This window comes from Schistocerca serialis, chromosome 8 (assembly GCF_023864345.2).
Source record: "Schistocerca serialis cubense isolate TAMUIC-IGC-003099 chromosome 8, iqSchSeri2.2, whole genome shotgun sequence".
NCBI lineage: Eukaryota > Metazoa > Arthropoda > Insecta > Orthoptera > Acrididae > Schistocerca > Schistocerca serialis.
The window spans coordinates 47,887,974-47,901,780 of record NC_064645.1 but is presented as its reverse complement, the minus strand read 5'-3'; the positions used below and the strand labels follow the sequence as shown (position 1 = coordinate 47,901,780).

At 41.2% G+C, this 13,807-nt stretch overlaps 1 protein-coding gene across 2 annotated transcripts in view; it reads left to right on the top strand.

The window, feature by feature from the left end:
- The window catches only part of LOC126416700 (phosphatidylinositol phosphatase PTPRQ-like), a 179,519-nt gene that overhangs the window by 129,671 nt on the left and 36,041 nt on the right, over positions 1–13,807 (top strand). For both annotated transcript variants that reach the window (XM_050084508.1, XM_050084507.1), the window contains one exon: positions 8,498–8,712. In XM_050084508.1, the coding sequence (XP_049940465.1) occupies positions 8,498–8,712 (215 nt within the window). The remainder of the gene's footprint in view (positions 1–8,497; positions 8,713–13,807) is intronic.

Genomic DNA, 13,807 nt, shown 5'->3' with positions numbered 1-13,807 from the left:
ACGGAGGTGCTTCCGATGGTGGTAATCGAATTTTTCCATACATGCAAGATTATTTTGGGGTTTCTCTATTGAATTTTTTCGCGCTTCAAAATTGGCAGATGTTGTCCATTTTTCTGGTTATGACGTGTATGTGTTTGTTATATTCTTTTGTCGGATTGTAGTGGAATGCTTCATTTGTCAGTTTGTATTGTTTACTGGTCCTCGTTCGCGCTTCTCGTAGGGTGATATTTCATGGCTGGTTTGAGTTCGCAGTCTTTTATTATAAGACGTGTCGCAATTCTTTATTCTTCGATCCGTTCATTTCGTCGCTCCTTGGTTTCTCTGCTTCTCACGGTGCTCATTCTTGTTCGGTGTTAAATTAAACGTGCTTCGCGCTCTTCGTCTGTTTCGTTTTTTCGCTGTCTTTTTCGCCATTCGGCTTCAGAACTGATAAGATCTCCTCCCATTTTACGTTTGGACACTGTCTAAAATATAAATAAAGTACCAGATCAACTTTTAACGAACAAATACATTAAATACACACACTCTATTTTCTATTGATATTCAGTCAGTGTATGACGACTCACAAGTCTCTTTTTGTTTTTATTCACACTCTCCAGTGTTTTGGAATGTTCTGGAACATTGTGGACCATTCGATGCTTCTTTGGTGCTTTCTGGAATTCGCCACTGGTGGAGAAACCCACTGGTAAAGACCCGTCGGGGGTTCGAACGCCAGTTTCTTATCAGTGACAAAGGGACGAACCGGAAACGTGGTCCAGTGAGCGAATGTAAACAAACACTGAGGTGTGAGTAGTCAGAGTGATACAGTGACTGAATGTAAACCGCAAATAAAGTGTGTAAAGCGTACTCAGTGTATTTTTTAGTAAAAAGTTGATCTGGTTTATGTTTTCCACAATGCTGAGACGTCAAAGAGTAGAAGATATTGCCAGTCCTGAAGCCAAACGCCGAAAACAAAAAGAAGAGCGAAAAAATTGAGCAGACGTAGAGTTAACTATCGAAAGGCGAAACAACAGCGCATTTTTCTTAACAGCTTTTACAAAATAGGCGAAGGCACGTACCCTACTGACAAGACGACCGGCCTCATTAAACTCAACCGTGGTTTCTGCAACACAGCCATTACGGAAAAAGGACTCATCGACCAAATTTATCCAAACATTGTTGACAGCTATACCTGTCTGATTGGTTATGTGAACGGGCAGTTTTAACAAATAAAAATTATATTTTCGATTATATCGACTTTAATGTTCGTAAGAAAATTGTCGGTGAAATGAAAACATACAAATCGATCGAAATGATGGTAAACGTCGAAGAAACGCTTTGCAGGTACAAGAAATGCCATTACACTAACTTCGACTTAAAATTGGACCTCCGATCATACTAGTCAGAAATCTAAACTCACAGAAACTCTGTAACGGAACAAGGATGATCGTCAAACAGCTATCGAATAACATAACCGAAGCCGAAATTGTGTTTGGAAAGCACAAAAGGACAAACTTAAAAATATTGCAGCATCAAACTCAAAGCGTCCTGTTTCTCACACGGTCAACTATAAATAGCTTGCTCTCGAGTAGGAAATTGAAAAAATTTGTACTTATAGATCCTGAATATCAAAATGAAAAATACTGTATATAAAATGTCTGTGTGAATTCCTAAGGGACCAAACTGCTGAGGTCATCGGTATCTAGACTTACACACTACTTAAACTTACTTATGCTAAGAACAACACACACACACCCATGCCCGAGGGAGGACTCGAAACTCCGACGGGAGGGGCTACGCAGTCCGTGACATGGCGCCTCAAACCGCGTGGCCACTCCGCGCGGCTGTTGTATATAAACAAGAATCGTAAATAGAATATGTTTTCAATAAATTCTTTTACCTGTTATACTTTAAAGATTATCCTTTTATTCCAACTACCACATACTCTCATATCAACCCTTTCAGCGCAGCCGGGTCCTACAATTATTTCTGGAATATACAAAAGTATGGGCTCTTGGAAAAACCTAGAAATCAGCTCTCAAACTAGTGAGCCTGGAAGTGGGTCCTTTCCGCTGCAAATTATGACACATCTGATATATACAAATTTTTCTTCAGTCATCCGCGGGGGGGGGGGGGGGGGGTGTTCTGTACAGTGACAGGAGGGTCTGTTGTCTTGTCGACAGCAGTCTGCCGTCGTGGGGTTTCCGAAGCTCCATCGGCCCCACGTCGGTCGGTCACAGTTCGTCACCTCGGTTGGCCTCTCGTTGAGCGACACGGCCGACGGAACCTGCGACTGCTCCACAGCTACGTCTACATGACTCCTCTGTAATTCACACTTCAGTACACGGCAGAGAGTCCATCAAACCATTTACAGACTATTTCGGGCGCTCATGACCGCGCAGTTGAGCGCCCCACAAACCAATCATCATCACAGACTACTTCTGGACTGTTCCAATTGCGAACAGTATTTTAGAAATACGAACACTTAACGCAACTTCTGATTCCACTCGCCGTGTAGGTGGAATTAAAACAATTTCGTCAAAAGATCCTGCTGGCACGAGTAGAGCCCCTTTTTCTTATGATGGTCAGCGCAAGGCACGTACAATATCCGTGTCACTACTTCCCCTTTCTCACGGCAATAAAGAAGGCTCTGACCTTCCCTCGACTGCATCGACGTCCCCAGTCAGACAAATCCGATAAGCACTCCATACCGCATAGCTGTACTCCAGCACAGGAAGCAGAAGGCAGTTCTTTTTTTTTACATCATTTACGTGTTTTGTCAGTAAAACTCTGTTTTCGGTTCGCATATCTCAACAACATGTCGGTTCGGTTACAAATTTAAGTTATTCTTAATTGTAATTCCTAGTTATTTAGCTGAAATGACAGCCTTTAAATTGTGTGATTTATTGAGTGGCCGAAATTTAACGGATAACTGTTCGTACTAATGAAGAGGACCGCACTATTGTTTAGAGTGAAAAGCTGCTTCTCGCAACCTTCAGATCTCTTTTTCTATATAATTTTGCAATTGGTTTTTACAATTTGGTGAGTTTAGTAGACGGCAAACAGTCTGTGAGAGGTACTGAAATTGTCTCCTAAGCCCGTTCGTATAAACTCAGGAACAGCAGAAGGGCTACAACACGATTTTGGGGACAGACATCTTTTACTCGATAACTTTCCATAAAATACTATAAACAGTTTCTTCTCTCACAGGAAATCACTAACCCAGTGCTACAACGAAGGAGATACTCCATAGGCACGTAATTTGATTAGAAGCTGCTTGTAAGAAATTGTGTCAAAAGTTTTCTAGAAATCTAGAAACATGCAATCAGTTTGAAATCCCCTGTTGATAGAACTCATTACTTCTTGTGAATAACGAATCTCGAGCGAGTTGTGGTATATGGCTGATACCTATAGAGTTATAACATCAGTACAATCTGAAAGTATCCTAACTGGTATAGAACCTCTACTGCATGTCTTTAATAAGCGATTTTAGTTACTTCGCTACATCGAGGATATATATACTTCCAAGTTAGTCGTGTTGAGAGCTAGTCTTGATTCGAATTCTGGAATGTATACATCGGCTTCGTTGGTGAAGGAATTTCGAAAAAAATGTGTTTAGTAATTCTGTTTCGAGGGAACTGTCCTCTGTGTTATCGCACAGTGAAGATCTGCACTGTGTCTTGCCGCTGTCTTGCTGTACATTCTGCCGCGCTCTCTTTTGATTTTCTGTTGGGGTTCGAAATATGATTTGGTCGAGGACACTACTTAAAGCATCTCACAATGAAGTCAGTGCTGCATTTAGAGATTCTATCATACATCGCATTCTTTAGAGTTTCGCATCCTTTCCCATTGATTCTGCAGGTGTTCTAACATGTTTTGTGTAGCGAGGGGGGGGGTCTTCTTCCGTTTCTTATAAATTTTTTTCGTACGAGCCCCTCACCTGCTGTTAATACTACTTCTCTGAATCAAAATCACATATATGTTTGGTGTACAATGTTTGGAAAGGATGAATAGTATTTCTTAAGAAGGTGTCAAGCAAATTCTTATCTCATTTTTATACAGATATATTATACGTTCATTTTTGGTGGGTTTGGATGTTACGGTATTCAGTCTCAGTACAACGACCCTGTGGTTACTAATCCCTGAATCCCTCATCATATTCCCTATTTGGTCAGGATTATCTGTGGCTAAGACGTCAAGAGTATCATCGCAACCATTAACAGTTCACCCGAAGTAATTGCTCAAAACTATTTTAAAGCGTTTAGCACAAGTTTGGCCTTTGTATTGTGGCTATTACGGACGTTACACACGTATTCTTGCAAACATTTCCATGGGAAGACTTAAGTAAGCACCAGCTATAATTATATCTGTAGGGTACGTGTGGAAAATGATGCTAATTTCAACATTTCAGCAACAAGGTCGTCTGAGTAATGGGAACCAATTATTAATTTATTCGAACTGTTACGTATAACCTCTTCTCATACTAACTCACAACAACTATCGACTTCATTTTCATTAAAAGGAAACTATTTCTAATGGCAAGAAACACACGACTACCTGCTGAATTTAATGTCCTTTCTGAACACCAATACGTCCTTTGTAAGAACTTCAGCTGAAATTATTTCTAGCTGTGCCAGCTTCCAGAACTCCTAACGATCTGAGCTCCAGAGCTTTCTATTAGGACCTTAAAGCTCCAGTTCCTTCTGCGACAAAGCCACGACAGTTTACAACTATCACACCATTCGTTCATATATCTACCGTCATCCTGTGTCTTACCTGCACCAACTGAGTCTGAAGCCCCCTTTGTACTTTCCCGATACTCTCTAACTTCAAAATCCATCCTATCTACTCTACACAGCCTCCACTATCCGAGTAATTGATTTCTGTGCTAATGCACCCCTGTCTTATTAAACTGATCTGGACACCCCTCGACGCAATGGCGTAAGTCAAGGAATCAACAGCCTATATGGTCATCAAACCGCCTGAACCTTTATTTCAGACTCTCCTCTCGACTCTCTGCCATAGGTCGACAAACGGTCCTGTCAATGATGCTACCGGTGCTGAGCTCCGATTCCTTTTCGTAAGCAAGACTGGCTGCCGTTACCGCATTAGACAGCCACCAGAAACCTGAAGAGAATCTCTTCTCATCCACAGCGACACACATCATTAATATCGCCATGATCTACCGCCTGACTTTGGCTACACCCTGCGCTCTCCATGGGACCCAGAAGGCCGCATTCTACATCTGAGATGACTCTGCCGATATGAGCACAGGTGCTCACTAGATTTCTTCTCTTCCTTCGCAGCCATGTCCCTACGTGGTTCTGTCACACATCTAAGACTTGATTTCGAACTCCCAGTAACGCCACCATCTGAAAGCGTCCAGATCTTGCATGCTCAGAGGCTTCAATTGAAACTAGGGAAAGAGCTGTAGCTGTCTCAAAGTCTTTAGAAGCCGCAGAAAGCACCGTAAACCTTTTTGGCAGACAAAGTGGGGAGGCCTTTCGACCGATCCTCCAGAAAATCTTTACATACCTGCTACACCTACAAACGACCACCCATTAAATCACAGGTGAGCAGTAACGAGGTCGACCACAGCAGTGGACCAATTTGGTGACACGTCAGATATAACGGCCGTCACTTGTATCTCCCCCCATATCCCCCCCCCCCCCCAGTGGTGCCCATTTCCAGCAGTAACAACCCGTGTGGCCGACATCAACGCTGCCCCGAGCCGTGAGTGAACAGTCATGAACTCAGCTCGCATCCGAACACAGCATTCGCAGTTCCTATACATCCTAAACACACTGTGAAACTACACGACGCAAACATGAGGCAAATTTACTATCTAACTACAAAATTATTATATAAGTAGCTCGCTTCTACTTTAAAGGGAACCTCCCCATCGCACCCCCCTCAGATTTAGTTATGAGTTGGCACAGTGGATAGGTCTTGAAAAACTGAACACAGATCAATCGAGAAAACAGGAAGAAGTTGTGTGGAACTATGAAAAAATAAGCAAAATATAGAAACTGAGTAGTCCATGCGCAAGATAGGCAACATCAAGGAGTATGTGAGCCCAGTAGTGCCGTGGTCCCGTGGTTAGCGTGAGCAGCTGCCGAACGAGAGGTCCTTGGTTCAAGTCTTCCCTAGAGTGAAAAGTTTATTTTTGCAATTGTCTCTGATCACTGTAATAAGTTTAGTGTCTGTGTTTTGCGACCGCACCGCAAAACCGTGCGATTAGTAGACGAAAGGACGTGCCTCTCCAATGGGAACCGAAAACATTTGATCGCAAGATCATAGGTCAACCGATTCCTCCACAGGAAATCACATCTGATATATTCTATACGACACTGGTGACGGCATGTGCTTCACATGACAGCAATATGTTGTCGACCCACCTAACTTGTACACTTGGCGAATGGGTAAAAAGATTCTTCTACCTTGCCCGATTTAGGTTTTCTTGTGGATGTGATAATCACTCCCAAAAAAGTGATGAAAACATAAGAGTTTGTCACATAAACTGAAAATAAAAAAATTAAACTTTTCAATCGAGGGAAGACTTGAACCTTTTTTTTGTAACCATATATATTTATTTAATCTATTAACAAGGATACATTTAAGAAAAGACATTTTATTCTATTAACCTATTATATTCCTATTGTCGGTTAATATTACTGTCATTTTATATGTTTTCGTTTTTATATTTTCCTCTTTCTCTTATTGTTGTTCCTTAAACCCTTTTACATGGCCATTTTTCGTGTTTTTTTTTTTTTTTTTTTTTTTTTTTTTTTTTTTTGAGGGGGTAGACATTGCAGGACAGACATAACAGTTTATATTTGGCATCGATGAATTGATTTTGAGTTTATGTTTCTGTATGTGATGCACTTGTGATGCCACAGGCACATTGTGTATCGTGGTTGGATCTCTTCCTCTAGTTACACTGTTAAGTGGGACAGTATGAGGGAAACGTCACCATGATACGTGGAGCAGAAATGGAAGAAACTTTTTTACATATACTACAGAATATACCTAAATTGAAGAAGAGAGAAAATTTTGTCATATTACATAAAAGAAGCAGAAAGGAGAGTGTGAGTAATCAATAGAATTTTATAGGCACAAAATAAAGGAAATCATTTAAAAAATATATAATAATAATAATGAGTAGTTGGCACTTTCCACTAAGTAATGCTTGTTTCCTAGCCAGTATAGTACAAATAATGGAAGAAAAGTTAATTAAAAAAAACTGGTAGTACTACTGTGCATAGTTTTCACACTGTTTTGGCTGCGAGCATGACAGATGTTTGGTGAGAAGCACTTTGTATCACTGATTTGAACCTCTCGTTCGGCAGCTACTCACGCTAGCCACGGGACCATGGCACTACTGAGCTCACGTTCTCCTTGATGTTGCCTGTCTTGCACATGGACTACTCAGTTTGTATATTTTGCTTATTTTTTCATAGTTCCGCACAACTTCTTCCTGTTTTCTCGATTGATCTGTGTTCAGTTTTTCAAGGCCTATCCACTGTGCCATTTTATAACTAAATTGGAGGGGGGTGCGATGGGGAGGTTCCCTTGTTAGGGACTCATAAAATAAACACCCAGACGATCTACTGGGCTCGAACCGCTTGTACTGCGGACTGTCCATCTGCTCTCTTCAGTTGATCGTAGTTGTTGTTAATATAACATATGAATTGCAAAACTCAATGACTGGTTCAAATGGTTCAAATGGCTCTGAGCACTATACGACTTAACTGTTGAGGTCATCAGTCACCTAGAACTTAGAACTAATTAAACCTAACTAACCTAAAGACATCACACACATCCATGCCCGAGGTAGGATTCGAACCTGCTACCGTAGCGGTCGCTCGGCTCCAGACTGTAGCGCCTAGAACCGCACGGCCACTCCGACCGGCATGACTGGTTCTTTAGGATACTTGTGTCAATCAAAATGTGCCTTCTATTTAACTCTGACGGTATGAATTACAGCTTAGAATTTTTGGACTCTTGGTAATTACTCTTGAATACTCTGTTATAGTCCACTAAATTGTTGTAGGCTATCAAGGTTTTAATGTTCCTTTGGCTGTTTAACCAGTTCAGCGATACATACTGATTTGAACTGTATGATCTTCATTAAATACCTTGAAATGAGATCGCAATGCAACTGCCCTAGATGTCTGAGCATTGCACACAGATGTCTCAAATTGAATTGTCTCTTGCCAGCCTTCATGAGCATTGCGTATCCCATTTAAAGAAAATTTTCGGTGCTGCAATCATTAACCTTTTTGGTAACTATATTTAAAGTTAGAATGGTTTTCTGCAACCTGCAGTTAGTAATCTTCAACAGAATTTTCTCTTTTGTAACACTCTGACTTCATTTTGTACAATCTGTTTCTTAATTTTCTACTACATTTCAATTCTTTAGAACAGATATATTCAGTTTGCCATTCTCTGTTATTGAATTTCTGTCAAATATACCCACTAAATCAAATTTTTGTTTTTAATTCTTTCTATTTTTCAGCTTCCACCCCACCAGTAAACCTGAGAATAATTAATGCGACTGACAGCAGCATGTTGGTGGAGTGGGGCATGCCTGATTATATCAATGGGCAGCTCAGGTCTTTTATAATAATTGTTGAACAAATTGATATGCAAATTAATTCTGGTGAATGTTGTGATGATATCCCATTGCAAGATTATCGTGTGACTTCAGAGGAACCTTTCTACTTATATGAGGTATGTAAAAGTATATTATACACCATTTACATCATTAATATAAGTGTTTTACTCACAACCACTTAAAACATATTCGAAATATAGTATTTTATAAGGTGCAAAAGGAATTCCCTCTCAGTAATTAAAGTTAAATTGTCCACGTACGAATATAGAAAACTGTGATGAAAAGGACACTGACACTTAATGAATCTGTGAATCGTTAAATAATAAAAAATGACAGTATAGAGAGGGCAGAGTTCCTCAAAGCCTCAGATCATTAATATTGGACCAGTTCCGTTTTTTAAGTGTATCTGAGTTATATTTTCTACAAAGTCATAAAGTTAGGAATTCTGTCGAAAACTATCTGGCCAAAGTCTAAAATTAAATCAGTGCGATTTCTAGAGTAAATCTAATGTTTTATCCAAAGGATCGAATAGTGACCAACGGACATTGTGTATTGTTTGAAGCAGACAAGGGGTGCTAATCCTTTGAAACAGAGATTGAAGCTGCGTGTGAGACTGTTTGGACAAAATTCAGTCTTATGAATCGGCATTAACATATATTTGGTACCCAGTACTGACCACCAGACATCCCAATGTGTAGTCAGTGAATTTAAAATAAATTTCAGGTCACTAGAATGTGTGTTCCCCAATCATTCTGTCATCACTGAAGGATACTTCAGCCATCTCAGATGTGATCAGGATGATTACAGTGCAGTAAGTCGACAGTGTGACAGTGGATCCAAGATTATTAAATAATTAACCCTGTCATTACCAAAGGGTTTTGAGTAAGCTGTATTACCAACGAGGGGAGTCGGTTTATTTATACTCAATCTGAAAACGAAATTTGTTAATTGTTGTGCACTTATATTAACAGTTTTTATTGTTCTTATATTAACAACTTTTTAAAGAGATAGTGATGTGTAAGTATAGTGCTGAATCTGAAAATAGAGAATATGACATTAATTGTGTAAAGTCACTCTGCTACTAAGAATAAATTTTTGGATACGTTTCACTGAAAAATTTAAAATATTTATGGAATCAGGAAGAAGACCACATCGAAAACAATAAATATTTCTGCCAAAAATTTTGAAATATAAGCTATCTGATGGGCTTACAATACATGTAATGGGATGCATTAGGTACACCCCTCTCCCTTGGTATTGTTATGGTTAATATGAAAATTACTTAGAGTAGATAATTTAAACACCCACTCATGGTGGAAGTATACATTACATCTTATGCTAACAAACAGATCTGGTCACTTCCTGTATGTCCACGATGAATCAGGTATCACTGAGTATGAAGCAGTTGTAGAGACTATTATTCCAAACAGGATAGTGCAACTAAGAGATCTCGAAAAACTTAGGTATGGACAGTAGCATATAGAAGAAATGTGGCTGAATTTCGAAAAAATTGTTGATTAGGTACTAGATAGATACAGTGGCTCGACAGAACATTATGACCACCGATCTAACATCGCTATAGACCTGTTCAGGTGATAGCAGCTTCACCTGGCAAGCAATGACTGCCAGTCAGACACACACATGGTGCATGTGGTATAAGTGAGCTTGTTGACCGTGTGTAGAATGGAGAAGGCACACAATCTATCTGAGTTTGACTGGGAGCTCAGCACGAGCACTTCAGACACTGCACGACTTGTTGGCTATTTGAAAAGTGCTCTGGTGAGTGTCTTCAATACGTGGCGAAGGCTAGGTGAAACCTCATCCAGCCTTTGTGGGGTTGGGCGGCCACCACTCATTACAAAAAAAAAAAAAAAAAAAATGAAAAAAAAGGCTCTGAGCACTATGGGACTTAACATCTGAGGTCATCAGTCCCCTAGACTTAGAACTACTTAAACCTAACTAACCTAAGGACAGCACACACATCCATGCCCGAGACAGGATTCGAACCTGCGACCGCAGCAGCAGTGCGGTTCTGGACTGAAGCGCCTAGAACCGCTCGACCACCATAGCGGGCGGCCACTCATTACAGATATTGGACTTTGTAGGCTAGGCACACTGGTAAAACAGGACAGGGGGAGAACTGTGGCAGTACAAACATTAAACTTCAATGCCGGACAGAGTACAAGAGTGTCTGAACACACAGTGCACCGAACATTCCTAATGTTGGGTCTCCGCAGCCGACGACCCATTCATGTGTCAATGTGAGCACCACAGTATCAGCAGCTACAGCCGAAATGGGTATGTGACCATCAGCACTGAACGTTGACCGGTCTGATCAATTCTGATATCTTCTTCATGAGAGGGTGCGAAGTAGTCTTCCAGGAGAACAGCTCTTTAAACGCAATGGCTCTGCTATGCTCTGAAAATCGTTCAAGTGGGCATCCGTGGGTCCAGTTGAGTTCGTTCAAGACAACATGATGGGCAAGGAAAACCGTATACTGGTTGCAGACCATGTACACCCCTTCCCAGTGGCAGTGGTATTTTTCAACAAGATAATGCGTCATGTCACAACGGCAGGAGTGTGACTGAATGGTTCAAGGAACACAGTGACTCCCAGAACTAGCCAGAGTGGAAACCTACCGAACACGTCTGGGATGTGATTGACTGTGGCATCAGAACTCACCCCCCCCCCCCCCCCCCCCCCCGCCGCCCTCCCTGGAGTTTACGGGAATCAGGTGACCTGTGTGTGCGCAGATGTGGTGCCAACTCCCTCCAGCGACCTACCAAGGTCTCATTGGTTCCATGCCACGATGGGTCACCTCTGCTATTCATACCAAAGATGGGCATACTGGCTACTGTTAGGTACATGGTCACAATGTCCTGGCCCATTGGTGTGTGTACCTGGTAGAAAAGTTAATAATGGGAGGGACCACCCATGGCATGTAGCCTCTGTAAAGATACTTCAAACAAACAGCGACTACCGCACAATAGGTATAATAAGAAGCATAGGATTTGAGACAGAGAGTAGTTAAATGAAATGCATTAGGTTGCATGTAAAGGCTATCTGTGGCACAAAAGTTAGTGTTCAGATACTTGTGAGTGATACAGGAACTGAAAGTGAAGGTAACAAAGCAAAAAGTTCCTGTAACAATGGAGAAGCCATGGTACGGTCTCATTTTAATTTTCTCACCAATGGAAGGAAGAGAAATATTGATGTAGATGATACTCTCACCAGAACACGTGAAATGACTAAAACTGAACAAGGTATCGGAGTTCGATGGAAACCCTATTAGAGTTCTTAGAGAATTTGTGACTGACTTATCACATAACATACTGTACCCCGCTGGAATAAAGGACATTCACCGTTGTCTACAAGAGCAACAGTGGAAGTGGTCCACAAAACTGTCGTTCAGTATCACTGAGCTACATTTGTTGTAGAATCTTAAAGCAAATTCTGAGCCCAACGGCCTCCTCCACGACAACCAACACCGATTTCCAAAACACTCGTCACGAGAAAGTCATCTCGCGCTTTTCTCACACAGCCTTCGGAAAGCCATGGATCAACGGAATCAAGAGGATACAGTACTTTCAGACTTCCCAAAAGCGTTTCACTCAGTACCACAGGGACGACCACATATAACGAAATTTGCGACTGATTTGATCATTTGTTGACAGGGACAACCTCAGTGGAGATTTATCAACAGATGTGAAAGTGTTTTCCATACATTCCATGGAAGTGTGCTGGATCGTTGGTGTTGTTTTAATTACTTGGCAGGTAATGTTGATAATAACCTCAGACTTTCTGCAGATGATGCTGCTATCTCTAACAATGTACTATCGGAAAAAAAGGTTTGTCAAATACTCAGTCAGGGCTTTATAATATTTTAAAGCATCGCAAATATTGGAAACCTGCTCTAAATGTTCAGGAGCGTAAAACTGTGCACTTTACAAGACCTGAAGGCTTAGTATCTCTATGCTTACGATATTAATGGGAGCCGGCCGCGGTGGCCGAGCTGTTCTAGGCGCTTCAGTCCGGAACCGCGTGACTGCTACGGTCTCAGGTTCGAATCCTGCCTCGAGCGTGGATGTGTGTGATCTCCTTAGGTTGGTTAGGTTTAAGTAGTTATAAGTTCTAGGGCACTGATGACCTCAGATGTTAAGTCCCATAGTGCTCAGAGCCGTTTGCACCATTTGATATTAATGGGTCACAGTTGGAATGGGTCTCTTGATACAGTGATGTGGGTGTAACAGTTTGTGGCAGTGTAAGATGGAATGATTACATAAGCTCAGTCGTACGTAGAACAATTATTTGTCTTCGGTTTGCAAGTAGGATGCTAGACAACGCACTCAATTTTCAAGTGAGACTTATTATAGTTGTCTGATCCATCCAAATATTGTGCTCATCTTTGTGGGAGCCCTATACTTTTTGTCTAGCGTAAGTAACTGAGGGCGGCACGAATGATCACAACTGTGTTTGAGAAAAACGCTGAAATACCTAAACTGGTAGATGCTGGTTAACTACCCTGTGTAAACCTTCTGTGGGATGCCAGAACGGAAGAGAATCTAAGCATTTGAGATGTGGTGTTACAGAAGAATGTTGAAAATAGGATCGACTAATATGATAACGAATGAGGAGGTTTTCTGTAGGATTGCCGAGGAAAGGAATATGTGGAAAATACTGACAAGAAGAACGGATAAGATGATAGGATGTCTCTTAAGACAGCAGGGAATAACGGGGAGATTCTCTGCACGATTGTCGAGGAAAGGAGTGTGTGGAAAACACTGACAAACAGAAGGGATAAGATGGTAGGATGTCTCTTAAGACAACAGGGAATAACTTTCGTGGTACTAGAGGAAGCTGTAGAGGGTAAAAACTGTAGAGGAAGATAGAAATTGGATTACATCCGGCAAATAATTGTGGTTGTAGCTTGCAAGTGCCACTCTGAGATGAAAAGATTGGCACAGGGGAGAAATTCATGATGGGTTGCGTCATATGTATGAGAAGAGTGATGACTGAAAGGAAACTACTTTCGAGAATCAATACTAAGCATGGTGAGTTTGCGAATGGTATTCCACTTATCGCCAAGACACTATTGGGTAAATTACCGCGATTCCAGAACCATTTAAGCAGGCATACTTACTGTGCTCCATGTGTAACTGGAGTTCCGAGGTATCTTAAAACATGGTCAGTATTAAGTGTCTCATTCCTCT